Source organism: Sorghum bicolor, chromosome 1 (genome assembly GCF_000003195.3).
Source record: "Sorghum bicolor cultivar BTx623 chromosome 1, Sorghum_bicolor_NCBIv3, whole genome shotgun sequence".
Taxonomy (NCBI): Eukaryota; Viridiplantae; Streptophyta; class Magnoliopsida; order Poales; family Poaceae; genus Sorghum; species Sorghum bicolor.
The window spans coordinates 19,995,273-20,014,557 of NC_012870.2; the positions used below are offsets into that span (position 1 = coordinate 19,995,273).

The 19,285-nt window shown below is 51.4% G+C and overlaps 2 protein-coding genes across 2 annotated transcripts; both read left to right on the forward strand.

The window, feature by feature from the left end:
- LOC8067136 lies at positions 351 to 6,208 on the forward strand. Its single transcript, XM_002464426.2, has 6 exons — positions 351 to 1,743; positions 4,336 to 4,391; positions 4,489 to 4,722; positions 4,834 to 5,122; positions 5,244 to 5,440; positions 5,654 to 6,208. Exons 1-6 carry the CDS (start codon positions 505 to 507, stop codon positions 5,805 to 5,807), a joined length of 2,169 nt encoding a protein of 722 aa, XP_002464471.1. The 5' UTR covers positions 351 to 504; the 3' UTR covers positions 5,808 to 6,208.
- On the forward strand, positions 16,647 to 18,875 carry LOC8067137 (flotillin-like protein 2). Its single transcript, XM_002464427.2, has 2 exons — positions 16,647 to 17,823; positions 18,025 to 18,875. The coding sequence occupies exons 1-2, from the start codon at positions 16,879 to 16,881 to the stop codon at positions 18,562 to 18,564; spliced, it is 1,485 nt and encodes a 494-aa protein (XP_002464472.1). The 5' UTR covers positions 16,647 to 16,878; the 3' UTR covers positions 18,565 to 18,875.

Genomic DNA, 19,285 nt, shown 5'->3' on the forward strand with positions numbered 1-19,285 from the left:
GACTCCCGGCCGCCCCAACCCCACGCGGCAGCGGCGCCAAACGCCCCCGGCCGCAAGGCCGGAAAAATGAAAGAAACCAGCCGAGATCGCCGACCCGGTATCGGTTCGGCACTTGTTGGTTTGGCGACTCGTCTCAGCCTCACGCTCCGGACCTGACTGACCAACCGAGCGAACCGTCCTTCCACGTTCAACACTTCGCGCGCCCCGCCCGGCCGCCGGTTTTTTTCCGGCCCCGCACGTCAGCTCCCTTGTGGCCACGCACACCGCGTCCACGCCGTGACCTGACCACGTCGTGGGTGGGGCGCGCATCCCGCGGCGGTTCTTAAACCCCCCTGCTCTCCCTCGTCCCTCATCCGTCGCCGCTGAGACCAAATCCCAATTCCCAAATCCAGTTACCCGCTGCCCTCCCGTTCCGTTCCGTCGCGTTCGGGTCCCTCACTCCCCTTCGTAAACTCAGACGGCCAGGGAGCCCCGCGCGCGGGCGCCAGAGAGAGAAAGGGCGGCATGGGAGAAGAGACCCTCGTGGCCATGCCGCTCGCGCCCCACCACCACCACCACCACCAGGCCTGCCTCGACGCGCTCCCCCCCCACCTCGTCCCCACGCCGCCTCCGCCGCCGCCGTCGGGTCCATCAATTGCTGCGGATAAGGTGGAGGAGGAAGGGGATCATCATCTTCCCACAGAGGACGTCGCCGACGGCGAGCCGCGGGCGCAAGTCCCGCGGTCGGTGACCCCGCCCGCCGTGGCGGCGGGCGCCGGCGAGGACGGGGACGTGTACTACGCGCGCAAGATGCTTCAGGGCGTGGTGCTGCGGCCGCCGCCGCACCTGCCGCAGCCAGAGGCGCCGCCGGGGCTGGCCAGGGCGCACTCCACGCCGGCGCCGCACGACTACGCGGCACAAGACGACGAAGACAACGAGGAGCAGCAGCAGCAGCAGCAGCAGCAGAAGAGGCCTGTGGAGCGGTCGGCCTCCGCGAACTCCGCTGGTACGATCGTGGACGACGTGGTGTCCATCGGGCGGTTCTTCCGCGACCGCCGCGACGTGCTGTCCTCGGCCATAACCCGCCGCATCTCGTCGCTCAAGGAATCCTCGTCGCCGGCCCCGGCGAAGGCGGCCGCGGCCGTCGTCGACACCTACGGCGTGCAGGAGATCCACCTGCCCAACGTCAAGGTCACGGTGCGCCTCAAGGACGCGATCGCCGCCGAGGACGACGACGTCGGGTACTCCTTCTCGGGCGGGCACATCAAGGGCCGGGTCAGCTTCTTCTCCCGCTCGGGCTGCCGCGACTGCGCCGCCGTGCGCGCCTTCTTCCGGCAGTCCGGCCTGCCCTACGTGGAGATCAACCTGGACGTGTTCCCGGAGCGCGAGGCCGAGCTGGCCTCCCGCGCGGGCGCCGCGGCGCGCGTGCCCCAGATCTTCCTCAACGAGAAGCTCCTGGGCGGCCTCGTGGTGCTCAACTCCCTGCGCAACAGCGGCGAGTTCGAGCGCCGCGTGCGCGACCTCGCGGGACGCCGGTGCCCCGACTCGGCGCCGCGGGTGCCCGTGTACGGGTTCGACGACGAGGCCGGCGCCGGCAAGGGGGAAGAGGCCGCCGAGGACGCCATGGTGGGCATCGTGAGGGTGCTCCGGCACCGGCTGCCGATCCAGGACAGGTTCGTCAGGGTGAAGCTCGTCAAGAATTGCTTCTCCGGAACAGACATGGTGGACGGCATCGTGAACCACCTGGACTGCAGCAGGAAGAAGGTGAGTCGTCGTACTAGATTGTGCCATTGCTGCTGCTTCATCGTTTGACTTCTTTACTCGTTGGGTGATTCGGTGCTTGGCTGTTTGCTGCTTTTAATCTTTGTTTGCATGCATGAATAGTGATAGTTGACTAAACTGAAGGGCATGGCTGTGGAAATAGTTTAGGTGTGTAGGACGAGAATGCATTTTGCTCCTGCTAATATGGCAACTAGTAATGCCGCATTTATATGAGTGGACCAAAGTGCCGTGGGTGTTAGTAGCAGTGTGATAAAAATGAGTAGCTTAAGAATTTCAGTTAGGGAGTGTTGGTATTTATCTTTGTCGAGCCATTTCACAAGATTTGAACATTTAGTTCCGAGCTTATTACTAGTTTATTAAACACGTTTAGAATGAAGTAACATCTATGTGACTCTTTTATACACGTTGAGTGTGTCTAATGCCTTTAAGAGAAAACATAAATATGGTTGATAGCAGATCACGCGTCTGGTTCCCTTAAAAAAAATGTTCCCTTGTAGTAAGATCGAGGTGAGAATAGTAAGCTGGCATGGTGCCCACCAGATTCAACATTTTGTTGTTTGACAGAAGAAGATGGTATCCTAGAGGATCGATCTAATATCATCCATCACAGTACTACCATTCCTTGAATGCAACTATGCAAACAGTTTGGTCAAAACGAATGGATTTCAGAAAGAAAAGAAAAAAAAAAGGCAGGCAGGGGCCTGGACGCAAATTAGAAACGTCCCTAGGATCACGTGCGGCGGGCGTGTGGGGGAGCGTTACGTGCTGCCGTGCCGAACCGGCCCCGCCCCGCCCCGCCCGCTCGACCTGGTTTTCCCGCGCCGCACGCGCCGCAACGGGTGGGCAGAGGCGGACTCCAACGGAGCGGGGGCCGGCAAGTCGTGACGACGGATTCGATTTGTTCGGCTGGTTAGTTCGTTGCAGCCAGGGCCCCACGACAGGAAACCGTCCGTCCATCACGTCCGCGCCTTGCGCGTCCGCCTTGACCGTTTCTGCCAATACGGGTCCCAATCGTGCATGCATTGTTTTTTTAAACCGTTTTAGGCCTTGTTTAGTTCCAAAATATTTTGCAAAATGGACACTGTAGCTCTTTCGTTTGTATTTGACAAATATTGTCCAATCATGGACTAACTGGGCTCAAAAGATTTGTCTCGTCAATTCCGACCAAACTGTGCAATTAGTTTTTATTTTTGTCTATATTTAGTACTTCATACATGTTTCTAAAGATTCGATGTGACTAGAAATCTGAAAAATTTTGCAAAATTTTTTAGAACTAAACAAGACCTTAGTTCATCGCCGAGGAACAGATCCAGAGTGACGAGTCCACTAGATTACGAACCAATGACGTATACACGGTAAAATCTCGAGCGAGTCTTGACTCTGACTCGATCGATAATTGGAGCCGGTCCTGCTTGCCTGTACGACGCTCCGAGTGAGAATTTTGTGCCGACCACGTTGCTCCACCGGAGGACTCTCACGCCGTGGCGGTGAGGGCTCGACACAACCGTCGTGTGTGCCGCGACCCCTGACCGGTCCGCTGATCCTCATCATGCTATAAGATATGATTCCGGGGCACAGCAGATCTCTCTGGTGGATATTTTTCTCCCACACCAACATAGTGGACGTTTTTTTTTTTTTGGTTAAGGTCGTGAGTAGATGAAACATACTCGTCGTGAGATCGATCGATCGTGTCCCGGTCGTCTTGGAAACAATCGAGAAAAGTTGGAGGAAATGATATTGGAACCTCAGCTCAGGATTTGTTCTTAGTGGGGGCGTGCCGAATGGATAGTGCGAGGTCATTTGACTCACTGGTGCATAAGCACCACCGACCCAACAATTGATCGCGTCCCCTCCCTAATTTTCCTCCACGAAATTTGACTCCGTTTCGTGTTTTGCTGTCCCTGTCCCTGTCCTAGCCAGTCGCTGTCATGGTTACATTGCAGCACCTGATGGATTTTTCGGCGTGCAGCTTCAGGCTTGTGGTGGGCGGAAGAACTTTTCCAGTGCAGTTTGGCTTTCGTTTCTTTCTACAGTATTAATTTGGGTTTGGATGGATAACAACAACCGTTGGTGCTCAGGTTGAACGTATCTGAAGAACGCCATTGTGCACTTGAACCAAATGAGGGCCCTGTTCTTTTTTTTTCCTATAAATGAAATTAATGGTACACAAAAACTGGGCAATAGCTCGGTTATCTTTTGGTTGAAGTGAATTGAACATATATTTAATCATTGCTTGAGGCATGTCATACACCCCCGCTAAATGCTGAAAGATTCGTTCAAATGAAGGCGTTCTCAGTGGCAGTTATAAATAGCTAGCTAGGTGAGCTTAAAATAATAATAATAAAACACGGAGTTATGTGAGCGGTGAGAAGCTGTTTTTGGAAGATCATGCTAGACTAACTCTTTTGACAATCGCTAACTATTTATTCTGTCTTCTTGATAGCCAATAAAATCCGTTGTATATTAGTTATTTGGAACCATTGAAGACGTCTTTAGGATCAAACAATCCAATGTTCCTTCACCCTTCTTCTAAGACTGGAATAACGACTGACAACCTATGAGCTGTTGTTGCAGGCTGTGGAGATCGGCAAGGAGCTCGCAAGAAAGCACTTCATCCACCATGTCTTCAGGTCGGTGCACCATCCGTCCATCCCCATAGCAGATACTGTACCAAACTCTTGCAATGCCATTTTAGCTGACGGGTCCATGATGCCGTGCCGTGTGCAGGGAGAACGACTTCGAAGACGGGGCCCAGAACCTGTACCGCTTCTTGGAGCACGACCCCGCTGTCCCCAAGTACTACAACTTCCGGGGCTCCACCAACGACGGCGAGCCCAAGCCTGCCGCGGCCGTCGGTCAGAGGATGACCAGGATCATGCTCGCCATCCTGGAGGCCTACGCCTCCGACGACCGCCGCCACCTCGACTACAGCCGCATCGCTGCCAGCGAGGAGTTCAGAAGGTACGGCAACACACGCCGTCGCCACCTGCTTGCACGTACTGTTCAGAGTGTCAGCAAGTTAAATTACTAACGAACAACGGCCTTGCCTTTCGTTTTCGGTGCGTCACTCAGGTACGCGAACCTGGTTCAGGAACTGCAGCGGGCGGACATGACCCAGCTCCCCGCGGAGGAGCGGCTGCCGTTCTTCCTGAACCTGCACAACGCCATGGCCATCCACGCCGTGATCCGAGTCGGCCAGCCGGGCGCCGTCGATCGCCGGCCCTTCTTCTCTGACTTCCAGTACGTCGTGGGAGGGCACCCCTACTCCCTCGCCGCGATCAGGAACGGTATCCTCAGGGCTAACCGGCGGCAGCCCTACACGCTGGCCAAGCCGTTCGGCTCCAATGACAGGAGGCTCGAGGTATGCAGATGACACGGTTCAGTCGGTGTCATCTCTGGAATTTAGCACTGCTCTTCTATAGCTTATGATCGTCGTTACCCGAAAAAGCAATTTTTTTTTTTAAAAAAAATCTTCCATGCAGCTGGCACAGCGGCGCGCAAACCCACTGGTGCATTTCGCGCTGTGCGACGCGACGCGGTCGAGCCCGATCGTGCGGTTCTACACGACGCAGGGCGTGGAGCCGGAGCTCCGGCACGCGGCGAGGGAGTTCTTTCTCCGCGGTGGCGTGGAGATCGACTTGGAGAGCCGGACCGTGCATCTCACCAGGATCATCAAATGGTGAGTTGTCTTCTCTGCTTCTCTACTCTCTGTCTCTCTGTTACCTGGTCAGCCTGCCTTCCCTCGGTGCATGTTCAGACGCCACAACACAACCAAGTTGTGAATGCGTTGTGGTTTGAATCAAGAAGAAGAGACGCTTATGAGTTCGTTGTGGTTTGAATCAAGAAGAAGAAACCCTGATAAAGATCGCCGTGGCTTGTTTGATTGTCTCAGGTACAGCGCGGATTTTGGGCAGGACAGGGACATCCTCCGGTGGCTCCTCAACTACCTTGACCCGACCAAAGCCGGGCTTCTGACGCATCTCCTGAACGATGGCGGCCCGATCAACATCTCCTACATGAACTACGACTGGTCTCTGAACGTCTGACCAGAATTCCTCCGGGACGGGTACAGTGGTGTAACTTGGGGGTAGGGCCACGGTACATTCAGAGGTGCAGTCAGTTCGATCAGCTGTTAGTTAATGGCCAATTGGACGGATCATAGAGCGCGCGGACGCTCACATATATATGCAATTAGCATACTGAGCTTGTTCAGTAGAGAGAAGTCTTAAGATGTATATATATAGAATTGTGAATGTTGATTTTGTACTCTGAAGAGTGCATCACTATGGGAGAAATTTCTCTCCAGCTGAAGGCATGTCGTTCAGGGCAAATTTTCTGTATTTGAGTTGTGAATGTTGATTTTGCTTCGATAGTGAAGAAATAGTAGATTTATATATCATTTATATATTCTGGGGAAATGGACTGTTCTAGTCGGCGTGAAGTTTCCGCAGTGAAGAGCAAATGCGTTTTGGTGAAGTGCATTTCTGCTGTTCAAGTAATGATTTTTGTTCTATTCTCAGTGACATCGGCAGTGTCATGGTACCTGCATTTTGGTCCTGGTACTTGAGACTGATCCGATAGACTGTTATTGCAGTGTAGGCCCAATTGAACCGGTGGGACTGCATTGTTGCGTCGTCAATTCGTCATGCACATATATTCGAGCTGTCGTGCGGGAACGGTATCGTGGTCGGCCAGGCCCAGGTTGCGTGGTCCAAAGCCCAGTGTATCGACGGTCGCTTGACTGATCGAGCGCATGCATGCGTCAAGGGAGAAGAGCCTTGCTTGCATCTCATTCTCATCTCATGACTCATGTGCATGCGTGCTTTGCAGGGTCAGTCATGCCGTTGGAGAACACGGCACACCTTCCATCCGGAATCAGAGCGCCGCAGTTGCATCTTTTCGGCCAGACCGCGTTTTCATAAGTCCAGTCTCAATGCATAGTTTTATGACACAGTTACTAAGACTATAAACTAGGTAACCGAGCCATAGAAGTTTTATGGAGATGAAACTCCTCTCTCATCTGATGAAACTCCTTAATTTAATGACCTTGTCAAATCAGCAATTTTACTTATCTGACATCCTATTTAATGTGCATGACACTCTCATAAAACATACTTTAATAAGATTGGCCTTAGAAAAATCCACGAAGTGGAGTACTATAGGCCTTGTTGCGTGGAAGGCTCGCGGCCGATCGGTCCGCATCCATCCTCGACCCGTTTACGTCCTAGCTCCTCTTAGGCTGTCTCCAATAGGAGACCTATTTGGAAACCCAAACCCAAAATGGGTCTCCAACACAATACCTATAGCCTCCAACAGAGTACCCATACAGAAGACCCATTTTGGGTATCAGGAGAGGCATAACCCAAATTTGGGTATCCTCTCTCCTTGAGACCTATTTGCAGAGAGTGTTGTCTTTTAGGTCTTGTTGTTGGAGAAGACTAAAAATAGGTATGTAACTTTTTACCTGTAGCGCTACCCAAAGGACAGATGAGTATTGTATTTTAGGTAACGATTGTTGGAGATAGTCTTACTTTTCGAAATGACGAGATGCTTGAAGAGGCCAGCACGAATTAAGACCTGTATAATTAGTTTTTATTTTTATTTATATTTAATGTTTCATATATATGTCTAAAAAATCGATGTGATAAAAAATCTAAAAAAAATTATAATTTCTTTTTAAAACTAAGCAAGGCCTAAAAGCAGACGCATACGGTTTGCCGCACACCCATCATCACGCCGCGCACATGCGCCCACAGGGGCGGATCCACGGGGTGGGCTGTTCGGGCTGCAGCTCCCCTGAGCCTAACTTATGCCTTTAAATCTATAGTACTTTTCAAATTACCATTAATCTCTAGCTTTAGTTCTAAACCTTCACTATTTAGCCCCCTTTTGTCCCAATTCTAGATCCGCCCCTGTACACCTAAGCCCAACAACCAAACCGTTGCAAGACTGAAAGATCAAAGACGGTTTGCTCAACATTTTTCCAGTTCCGTGAATCGACTGAGCTTTGCCACGCCCTTATCACTGATGGATTCTTGAGAAGCTAGTGTCAGGAATGCTACTATTTTATTTTATTTTATTTTTATAGAAAAACCGGCGTAAACGAACAGAAGGAAGGAGACGGCGCAAGCAGTCAAGCCCAAGCGCAAAGATTCCAGGCCCAAACGACTGGCCAAGGCGCCAGGCCCAACAGGCGCTATGCTTGCTGGCCCAGAGTGGAACAACTAGCTCTGTATGAGTGTTGCGTCTGTCCTCGCCCACGCTACCTTCGCCTCCGCGATTCTCCTTCCCCCCTTCGATCCCGCTGCTAACAGCTAGTCTGTCAAGCACCTGTGCTCGCCGACGCGCAGCTGTGAGCCACAGCCCCGCCACCGTGTTCATCGCGCGCGGCGTCGAAGATGCAGTGCCCAAAGCCCTCCGCGTCGTTTCCGCGCTGCTGATCCTCCACCCCCACGTGATGGCTGTTAGCTAAACTAGATAGCAAACCGATGTAATCTTTGTTTCAAGTATTGTTTAGATCATGCATTAGTCGTAGTGGGCTAGGACATGATCGGTGGCGTGCTGGATCGTGATCTAAGCCGAGTCGGTCTTGTATCCGGCGCCAGAACGCGTGCTGCGCACGCGGCGTGCTCCGCAGTGAAACAGAGTCGCGCACGACCGTGATCTGGCGCGGAGAGTCCTTGGCACGAACGCCAAGATTGTATCTGCATCATGTGTATATACCGAAAGGCTGCAATGTTGGGCAGCGCCTAATTAATTCTATCTTGAGTTCATCTTCTAGCTCTCATCGTGGTCACCGCCGTCGAGCGTCGCCGGGTTCGCGCACAGGAACGCTATTCGGTTCCAACACGTGGTATCAGAGCCGTTTGGGCTTGACAGGAGAGGTGTTCGGTGCAGTTGGAGAGTAGAAGACGAAGCTAGGTGACTCAGATCATCATCAAGAAGAAGAAGAAGGCGAGAACTCTAACATCGCCGAGATGAGTTCGTCGGAGAAAGACAAGGACGTGATGGATCGGGCGTTCAACCAGGCAGCCGGGAACTTGATCTGGCCGATCTTAACTCGCACAAATTATCAAGAGTGGGCGTCTCATATTCAATGCAATCTTGAGGGGATGTTTCTCTGGGATGCAATTGAGGATGCAAAAGTTGAGCGACGCCGGGACAGACTAGCTTTGGGAGCTATGCTCCGCGGTGTGCCAACTGAGATGCATTCCATGTTGCTGAAGAAGAAGAACGCCAAGGAGGCATGGGAGGCGCTCAAGACCATGAGACTTGGAGCAGATCGAGTTAAGGAAGTCAATGCTCAAAAGCTCTTGTCTGAGTTTGAACAGATCACTTTCAAGCAAGGAGAGACAATTGATGAATTTGCAATCAGAATCTTGAAGTTAGCCACAGATCTGGAAGGATTGGGAGAGAAGATTGCTGACAGTCGAGTTGTCAAGAAATTCCTCCGTGTGGTGCCGGCACGCTACAATCAGGTAGCGGTCACTATCGAGATGTTCTGCGACATGAAAACTCTAACGCTCGAGGAGCTCGTTGGCCGGCTGAGAGCGGCTGAAGATCGTTTTGAGCCCTCGATGGAGGAGGTCACAGAGAAGATGCCTAAACTTTTGCTCTCTGAAGAAGAGTGGTTGGCAAAGCACAAGAGCCGTATGATTCAGGATGGGTCTTCATCATCCTCGAATCAGAAGAATAGCGGTGGCCGTTATGTTCGCAAGGACAAGACTGGAACGCGTGGAGGAGGCGAAGCACGCGATTCCGGAGTAAGACTCACGTCCATGGGGACACCGAGGAGAAACGGCAGATGCAACAAGTGCAAGAAGTACGAGCACTTTGCAAAAGAGTGCAAGACCAAGCAGAAGGAGGAAAGGCAGGAAGGTGCTCACCATGCTGCGGCCGATATCGAAACCGGGGCGCTGATGGTGGCACAGGTGTGCACGGTGATCCGCTCGCCGATCAAGCACACACCAACTGTGTTCCTGAATCAGGAACGCGTATTCCCTGGCGTGTATAGTGAAGGCGCGTGGATCCTGGATACAGGCGCCACGAATCACATGACGGGCTGCAGCGAGGCACTGTCGAGCCTTGACAAGTCGGTGCGTGGCGCAGTACGTTTTGGAGATGGATCCACGGTGGAGATTCATGGGATCGGCGCCGTCACCATCGCTGGGAAGAACAACGAGCACAGAGTGCTCACCGAGGTATACTACATACCTTCCCTCAAATGTAATATAATTAGTCTTGGACAACTTGAAGAAGGAGGACACCGGGTTGAGATAGACCACGGAGTCATGGAGGTGTTTGAGCGTGATCAAGGCCTGCATCAGCAGAGAAGAATTCTTATTCGAGCAGAAAGGAAGAACCGACTTTATGTCATGAAGATCAAGCTCAGTTCACCGATCTGCTTATTGTCCAAGATGGAAGAGGAGGCTTGGTTGTGGCATGCCCGGTATGGACATCTGAATTTTCGAGCACTCCAAACCTTGGGGGCCAAGGCCATGGTGGAAGGCATTCCCCTCATCAAGAGAGTAGAGCAGGTTTGCGATGGATGTGCACTTGGGAAGCATCACCGTACACCGTTTCCACAGACATCAACGTATCGAGCAACGGATAGGCTTGAACTGGTGCATGGGGACTTGTGCGGTCAGATTTCACCACCTACTCCAGCAGGCAAACAGTACTTCCTACTCATTGTTGATGATTGCAGTCGCTATATGTGGTTAGAGTTGCTAACACACAAGAACCAGGCCTTGGAGATTTTTCAGAAGCTAATGAAAGCAGCAGAGGTGGAGTCGGGCTGTTGTCTGAAAAGTTTCAGAACAGACAGAGGTGGGGAGTTCAACTCAGGTGCGATGATCTCGTTCTGCAGTCAGCGTGGGATCAAACACAGCACAACCACACCCTACACTCCTCAACAGAATAGCGTTGTGGAGCGTCGTAATCAGACTGTCGTCGAGATGGCTCGGTGTTTAATGAAGTCGATGAAAGTTCCGGCAAAATTCTGGGGAGAGGCAGTCAAAACTGCAGTGTATATTCTAAACCGGTCACCGATGAAAAGCCTGAATAACCAGACTCCGTTTGAAGCATGGCATAAGAAGAAGCCAGCAGTACGTCACATGCGCACTTTCGGGTGTATGGCTTATGCCAAGAAGGTTGGTCCGACAATTACCAAGCTTTCTGATAGATCAATCCCTGGTGTATTCTTTGGTTATGAACCAGGAACGAAGGGGTACAGAATTTATGATCCAGTTCGAGATAAGTTGATGATCTCCAGAGATGTGATCTTCGATGAGAAGCAGCCGTGGAATTGGGGGGGAGAATTCCAGCAGCAACACCGAAGCAATAGAAGTACCTCAGGTCTTTGATGTTCAGTACTCGGATACTGTTCCTGATCAGGCAACGGACTCGGCAATGGGTTCAGTTTCAGATTCTGACAGTGGGTTCGATCCTTTCTCTGAAGGTGCTCCGGTTTCTCCTGCTGGTTCAATTCCACAAGCAGTGAATGAGGGAAGCTTAGGCACACCACCTCACACCCCGATCTCTGGAAGCACAGGATCAGCACCCCCAGCAGCTCAGATTCAGTGGGCCACCCCACCATCAGATGGCTTGGTGGATTCAGCAGGGAGACAGCTTCGATACAGGACTCTATCTGATCTACTTGAATCAACAGATGTGGTTGATATGCAGTACAGTGGCTTATGTCTGATGACTGCAGATGAGCCTGGGTCAGTGGAGGAGGCCATGAAAGAGGCATGCTGGAGGGAGGCAATGCAGACTGAGATGTAGTCGATTGAAGAAAGCAGAACTTGGGAAATTGCAGAATTACCAGCAAAGTAAAGAGCTATAGGGCTCAAGTGGGTTTTTAAAGTTAAGAAAAATCCTGAAGGGAAGATAGTGAAATACAAAGCAAGGTTAGTGGCTAAAGGGTATGCTCAACAGCAGGGTGTTGATTATGAGGAAGTCTTTGCACCCGTTGCCAGAATTGAAACAGTTAGGGTGAGGATGGCACAAGCAGCTCAGGGAGGTTGGCAAATACATCACATGGATGTAAAATCTGCATTCCTAAATGGAGATCTGTCAGAGACAGTGTTTGTGCAGCAACCACCTGGTTTTGTGATTGGCAAAGGTGACAAAGTATTAAGGCTGAAAAAGGCTCTGTATGGGTTGAAGCAGGCACCGAGGGCCTGGAACTCTAAGCTAGATAAGGAGTTGATCAACCTTGGCTTTGTGAGAAGCAAGTATGAACATGCAGTATACAGAAGGAATAACAAGAAGTCCTTCCTGATTGTGGGCGTTTATGTTGATGATCTAATCATCTCAGGACCACATGTGTCTGATATCTTTCAGTTCAAAGAGGAGATGAAGAAGAAATTCAACATGAGTGATTTAGGCCTTCTGAGCTATTACTTAGGGATTGAAGTAAAGCAAACAGAAGAAGGAAACACATTGAGTCAGAGCTCCTATGCACTGAAGATTCTTGAAAATACAGGGATGATGAACTGCAACCCTAGTGCAACTCCAATGGAAGCAAGACTGAAACTCACAAAAAGTCTGGAAGATGAAGTTGTTAATCCTACTGCATATAGAAGTATAATTGGTAGCTTGAGGTATCTAATAAACACCAGGCCAGATCTTGCATTTTCTGTTGGTGTGGTAAGTAGATACATGGAAGCTCCAAGTAAGCAGCATTGGGCTGCAGTAAAACACATCCTGAGATATCTGAAAGGTACAGTGGAGTATGGCTGCAAGTTTGAGAGAACAGCTGCACTAAAACCCTTCTTGTTGGGCTACAGTGACAGTGATTTTGCTGGAGACATTCAGGACAGGAAGAGTACTACAGGAGTGGTGTTTTTTCTCGGGAATAGTCTAGTCACATGGGTTTCACAAAAACAGAAAATTGTGACATTGTCATCTTGTGAAGCAGAATATATGGCAGCAGCAGCCGCAGCCTGTCAGGGTGTATGGTTAAGTCGACTAATTGGTGATCTATTGGGAACAAAGGAGACTCCAGTCAAACTGCTCATGGACAATATGTCGGCCATTACTCTAAGTAAGAATCCAGTGCACCATGATAGAAGTAAACACATTGATACAAAGTTTCATTACATTCGTGAGTGCATTGAGCAAGGGAAGGTGGAGATAGAGCATGTTAGAACTGAAGAACAGCTCGCAGATATCTTCACAAAAGCTTTGGGAAGAGTGAGGTTTCAGGAGATGAGGCAAGCTTTGGGAGTAGTGAAGGTGCATCAAGTTTAGGGAGAGTTTTGTTAGCTAAACTAGATAGCAAACCGATGTAATCTTTATTTCAAGTATTGTTTAGATCATGCATTAGTTGTAGTGGGCTAGGACACGATCGGTGGCGTGCTGGATCGTGATCTAAGCTGAGTCGGTCTTGTATCTGGCGCCAGAACGCGTGCTGCGCACGCGGCGTGCTCCGCAGTGAAACGGAGTCGCGCACGGCCGTGATCTGGCGCGGAGAGTCCTTGGCACGAACGCCAAGATTGTATCTGCATCATGTGTATATACCGAAAGGCTGCAATGTTGGGCAGCGCCTAATTAATTCTATCTTGAGTTCATCTTCTAGCTCTCGCCGTGGTCACCGCCGTCGAGCGTCGCCGGGTTCGCGCACAGGAACGCTATTCGGTTCCAACAATGGCCGCGGAACCAGGGATCGCGCTGAAGCTGGAGCCGACGGCCGGGCACGAGCAGACACATCCCTCCGCTCGTCGACTGCGCTCCGTCCCCTGCGGGTGCAGGTGCGGCGCGCTCTGACAACCTCAGCGCGTTCCGCGACAACCTACTGGCCGGCGATCCTCGGCGCCCTTCCGCCGGCCGCGCCCACGGGCTTCGTACGGCACACTGCAAGCCGTGTACGGCTACGGCCTTGACATGGTTGTGCTACTGCTCATTGAATCATGCCGGTTGATGATGGGCCTCGGCCGCGGCAAGACGTCGCTGACGTGCGTGGACGTGCGCCTGCTGTCCATCCCGGACTTCCGTCGTCTCAACCGCCGGCACGGTGATCAAACGCCTTGCCACCGAGGCGTACGCGCCACTGCGGTCCGCGCTTGCCAAGGCCATGGAGGGTCTAGTAGGCTACAAGAAGGGCCCCCCGCGGTCTCGTTCCTGGACACCTGCTACGACGACATCAGGGGCGTCGAGGCGGGCAAGACGCTCCCCGCGGTGTCGCTGGTGTTCCACGGCGGCGCGAGCCTGGAGATGGACGCGCCGGGGATCCTGTACGTCGCCAGCGGCTCAGCGCGTCGCAGGCGTGTCTGTGTCTTGCGGCCAACAACAATGATGACTCTGATCGGACATGGCCATCATCGGGAACACGCAGCAGAAGACGTATAATGTGCTGTATGATATGATCTCGGCAAGAAGGTCGTTGGCTTCACGCTGTTTGCTGATTTATTGGCTTTCCACGCTGGTTGAATTAAGAGCAATAAATCTAAATTTTATATACAGATCTTTTTTGTTCAGCATCGCTATTTTGATTGAACCTAGGGTTCTCCTTTCATTATTCATTGGCTAACAAATCGTTAGCAACAATCACAATCACAAGTACAACATCAGCTACAGAGTTGGTGATCAACTCCTCACCCTCATTACACAGATAATAACCCAGTGCAGCCAGCTCATGAGTATTACATTCTCTACTAAGGCTCTGTTTAGTTCCCCACCCAAAAACTTTTCGCTCACCCATCGAATCTCTGCACACATTGATACATGAAAGCATTAAATATAGACAAAAAAAGACTTCGAATCTTGGGCAGTCCTAATGCTAGAAACTATAGATACTATATATATAGAAACTATGGTCCCAATGAATAATTTTTATAGAATAATTTTTTATCCAATCACATTCATTCTCTCTACATTCTCAATCAATCATATCACTTCATGTCTTAGATCTCATATAGACATAGTTTCTAATTTAGATTTGGTTTCTATGATTTTTACTCTCTCTCTCCAGTAACAACCTTGCCACATCAACAATGTGTTTATGTGGCATTACAATTAATGTCTATAGAAACTATAATAGTTTCTGTATTGAGAGTGCTCTAATTACACAGTTTAGTTGTAAAATCGCGAGACGAATATTTTAAGCCTAATTAGTCCATAATAAACCATAACTGCTATAGTAACTCACTCGTGTTAATGACGGATTAATTAAGCTTAACAAATTCATTCTACAGTTTCTAGACGAGCTATGTAATTTATTTTTTTATTAGTATGCAAAACCCCTCACAACATTCTTCTGACACATCCGACATATTCTTTTCGCGAACTAAACAAGGCCTAATATGAAAACATTCAAAGGAAGATAAATTTTGAACACATCAGAGACTCACCGCTCATCACAAGGCAATTCGCAATGGACTCGCGCACAACCTTCGGAAAATGGCAAGATGCAGTACGACGGCCCGTCCGTACGTCCTGGATGTATGTCTTCATATTCAGACTGACCGTTCCTGTGAACCCTGTGTGAAGGGTAAGATAGCATATGTGCACCTTCCTCGAAGCTTCCGGTTGATGGTGCCTTACCACTGTATTACCCTTTGCCTTTGGGCATGCAAATAGAGCACTACCCATATATAGGCCGTATATAACAAACTAAAGAAACGTCGACCGTTGGTTGCGGTTTGTGAAAAAACGTACTGGATGCACTTGATGTTGTTTGCAGGATGCATGTGCTGATGGTGATAGTAGCCTTGCTTATCTTCCATCTTACATTTCGTTCGCACGTACGTACGTCGCTCGTTTCCACTAAACAATTTGTTCAGTGTTTTTTTTTTCTCTTTGTGTTGGACGCGCCCTCTTTGCCAAGGGCTCGAAGCCCTCGACAAAGGCCTAAAAGAGGGCTTTTGTCGAGGGCCTTTTATCGGGTACTCGGCAAAGCCTTTGCCAAGAGCCAAGTTGGCCCTCGGCAAATAAAAGCGACAGTCACAGCGCCGTTCCCTTGGACAGTGTCTTTATCGAGGGCCGTCTATGGACCCTCGGCAAAGAATAGGTCTTTGCCGAGGGTCTCTACCTATGGCCCTCGGCAAATAAATTATGCAGATTTTTTTTTGAAAAAATCTTTGCCGAGGGCTGAGGAGAAGGCCCTCGGCAAAGACCCATTCTTTGCCGAGGGCTGATTTGTAGTGCTGCCCAAAAGAAGGCAAGCACTTTAGTACGTTAAGAAAAAAAAAGGGCAAACACATACTGTAAGAATTGACGAGTTGAACTACACATACACATATTCAGTCTATCGGTTTGAAGTTTGAAGAGCATCAAACGCAAAATACGCAATAGCCTTGAAAGCACAAATCTAGCTAGTAGTAAGAGTAGTGGTAACAGATGACAATGAGAGAAGGTTGTGCGCGCGGTGATACTGCAAAGGACAGGAGTCACACGGCACATGCATATATGTTGTGGACGTATACTAGACGTCAGGATGCGAGGACTCGCGGACGTGCCGGACGCGCACCTCCACTTCCTCCAAATAACCGTCAAATGCAGCAGCATGCACATTCGATTCCAAGTGGCCTGCCGGAGTTGTAGCATATCGTGCGATCGAGGAAAGATGCCTTCCATCATTACAGCCGTTCTCCGTTACGCTTACGCGCGCTTCAACAGGACGGGAGAAGTGGGGAGAACTGGCTGGGAACGTACAAAATTACAACGCGATCTCCCTCCTCTCCTCCTCGATCGCTGGTTTTGTTTACGAGGAAACAGATAAACCCCCTTTTCGCAAACAGATACCAATTTCCTTTCACGTATTACCGGACGATGAATCCCAGAGATTTACGTACGTACGGCACATAGGGGACCCACCACGATCGACGTGTTGCTTCCTCACGAGTCAGGACTCGACCCAGCCACCGGACACAGAGCCAACCCAGATCGAGATCGTTCCCACTCCGCCGCCGCCGCCGGCTAAAACCCCAATTCCGTCTTCTTCCTCCTTCCCAAATCCCAACCTCCCCTCCCAGCCTATATATCCGCGCCGCCTCCCCAAGTGCTATAGATCTATACCCTCGTCTTCTTTTCTATTCTAATCGTGCAACAACAGCTCGTCTCCAGCAGATCGATTCGATCCCCTCCTCTCCCCTCCCGCGCCGTGTTCTGAGGATGGCGTCCTTCAGGGTGGCCGACGCGTCGGAGTACCTGGCGATCACGGGCTGGGGCATCGAAGACGTGAAGCTAGCCAAGAAGGCGTGGGTGTTCGTCGGCCAGCAGTGCAAGAAGTTCGACATCACCCCCGTCAACTACGAATTCGAGGTGCACGCCATGAGCTCGGAGAAGCTGCCCTTCATCCTGCCCGCCGTCTTCACCATCGGGCCCAAGATCAGCGAGGACGGCAGCCACAGCGCGTCGCTGCTGCTCTACGCCAAGCTCATCGCGCCGCACGACAAGAACTCGTCCCACGTCCGCGAGCTCGTCAAGGGCGTCATCGAGGGCGAGACCCGCGTCCTCGCCGCGTCCATGACCATGGAGCAGATCTTCCAGGGCACCAAGTCGTTCAAGCAGGCCGTCTTCGAGAACGTGCAGCTCGAGCTCAACCAGTTTGGGCTCTACATCTACAACGCCAACGTCAAGCAGCTCGTCGACGTGCCCGGGCAGGAGTACTTCTCGTACCTTGGACAGAAGACGCAGCAGGGTGCCGTCAACCAGGCCAAGGTCGATGTCGCTGAGGCGAGGATGTTGGGCGCCGTCGGCGCCAAGGAACGTGAGGGCACTACACTGCAGAAGGCGGCCGAGGTCGACGCCCAGACCAAGGTCTTCAGGGTGCGCCAGGAGGCTATTGGGATCAAGGAGCAGGCCAAGGTGGAGGCTGAGGTCAAGGTGTTCGAGAACGAGAGGGAGGCCGTCGTCGCCGCCGCCAAGGCCGACCTCGCCACCAAGAAGGCGGCGTGGGATAGGCAGACTAAGGTCGCCGAGGTTGAGGCGTCCAAGGCCGTCGCTATCCGCGAGGCCGAGCTCCAGATGGAGGTGGAGCAGAAGAACGCGCTGCGGCTGACCGAGAAACTGAAGGCGGAGCAGCTCAGCAAGGCCACGGTTCAGTACGACATGCAGGTACCGTCCGGCCGTCTCTGGTCAATTTTCAGTTTCAGAGAACTTGCATTGCGATTTTCGAATCTCAATTCCATGTTGCAGTTTTCAGTTTCAGAGAACTTGCATTGCGATTTTAGAATCTCAATTCCATGTTGCAGTTTTCAGTGAACATGCATTGCGATTTTAGAATCTCAATTCCGATCCATGCTGTGATGGTTGCAGGTCCAAGACTCTAACGCCGCGCTCTACAGCCGGCAGAAGTCGGCGGAGGCCAAGCTGTACGAGCAGCAGAAGGCGGCGGAGGCACGCAAGGCGCAGGCGGACGCGCAGTTCTTCGAGCAGAAGCTGGCCGAGGACGCCAAACTGTACGCCAAGCAGAAGGAGGCGGAGTCCCTGGCCACGGTGGGCAAGGCGAAGGCGGAGTACGTGGCGTCCATGCTCCAGGCGCTGGGCGGCAACTACCACGCGCTGCGCGACTACATGATGATCGACGGCGGGCTGTACCAGGAGCTGGCGCGCATCAACGCCGGCGCCGTCAGCGGCATGCAGCCCAAGATCAGTATCTGGACCGGCGCGGACGGCGGCGCGGGCGGCGACCTCGGGGCCAGCAGCAGCGGCGCCGGCGCCGCGGCGATGCAGCACGTTGCGGGGGTGTACAAGATGCTCCCGCCGCTGCTGTCGACGGTGCACGAGCAGACGGGGATGCTCCCGCCGGCGTGGATGGGCGCGCTGCCACCCAAGGAAGAGCCCAACACCAACTGAATCGGCTAGAGTGCTGGTGCGCTACATGGCTGTGGCATTGGTTATCTTATTAGCGTCTCTTGATTGGTCGGTTAGTAGTCGTTCGTCAAGGTTTGTTAGGGTTAAGTTCTTGATTGGTCATTTTCGAGTCAGTCAGTTCGTGAAGGGTTAAGTGACATGGCATATAGTTAGATACTACATCATCTATCTGGCACCTCTGGGTGCTCTGTGAACTCGGTTTTTTTATATGAGCGTTCTGTGTGAACTCTTGGTTAATGCTGGTTGTGATATTTTCTCTTCTATATATATTCCTGATGGTAGTGCTACTATAATTGGATTGCATCTTATTTCTCAGTAATATGTTCATGCTCCAAAAAAAAACGATTAAATGTGCATTTGGGTGTTGCTCAAAACAATAAATGTTCAAGCTTGTGGTTGGGGTGAATGTGCTGCTTGTACTGATCAAAACGTGGCTCTGTGCTTTTGTGTGTTGCTGCGGACAGCAACTGGCGCTGTGCTTTTTGTGTGTCGGTGTTGCTGGCTATGGCTTGCTGCTGGTGTGAACTCTGTAGAGTATATTTGTGCAAGCAGAGGCTCCTTGTGTCCCTGCTGTGTGCCTCGTTCCTGGGCACGCACAGGTGCTTGCTATGCCAACTGTGACTCGTTGCTGGGCATTGCTAATGCCAGTGTATCTGTAAATCTACGGGCACTCAGGGAGTGCTCTGACACGAGAAGCTAAGAG

Coding starts and splice junctions, on each gene's coding strand:
- LOC8067136 (XM_002464426.2), top strand. CDS start 505: ATGGGAGAAGAGACCCTCGTGGCCATGCCGCTCGCGCCCCACCACCAC. Junction 4,723..4,833: donor GCCAGCGAGGAGTTCAGAAG/GTACGGCAACAC, acceptor TGCGTCACTCAG/GTACGCGAACCTGGTTCAGG. Junction 5,123..5,243: donor CCAATGACAGGAGGCTCGAG/GTATGCAGATGA, acceptor TCTTCCATGCAG/CTGGCACAGCGGCGCGCAAA.
- LOC8067137 (XM_002464427.2), top strand. CDS start 16,879: ATGGCGTCCTTCAGGGTGGCCGACGCGTCGGAGTACCTGGCGATCACG. Junction 17,824..18,024: donor CGGTTCAGTACGACATGCAG/GTACCGTCCGGC, acceptor TGATGGTTGCAG/GTCCAAGACTCTAACGCCGC.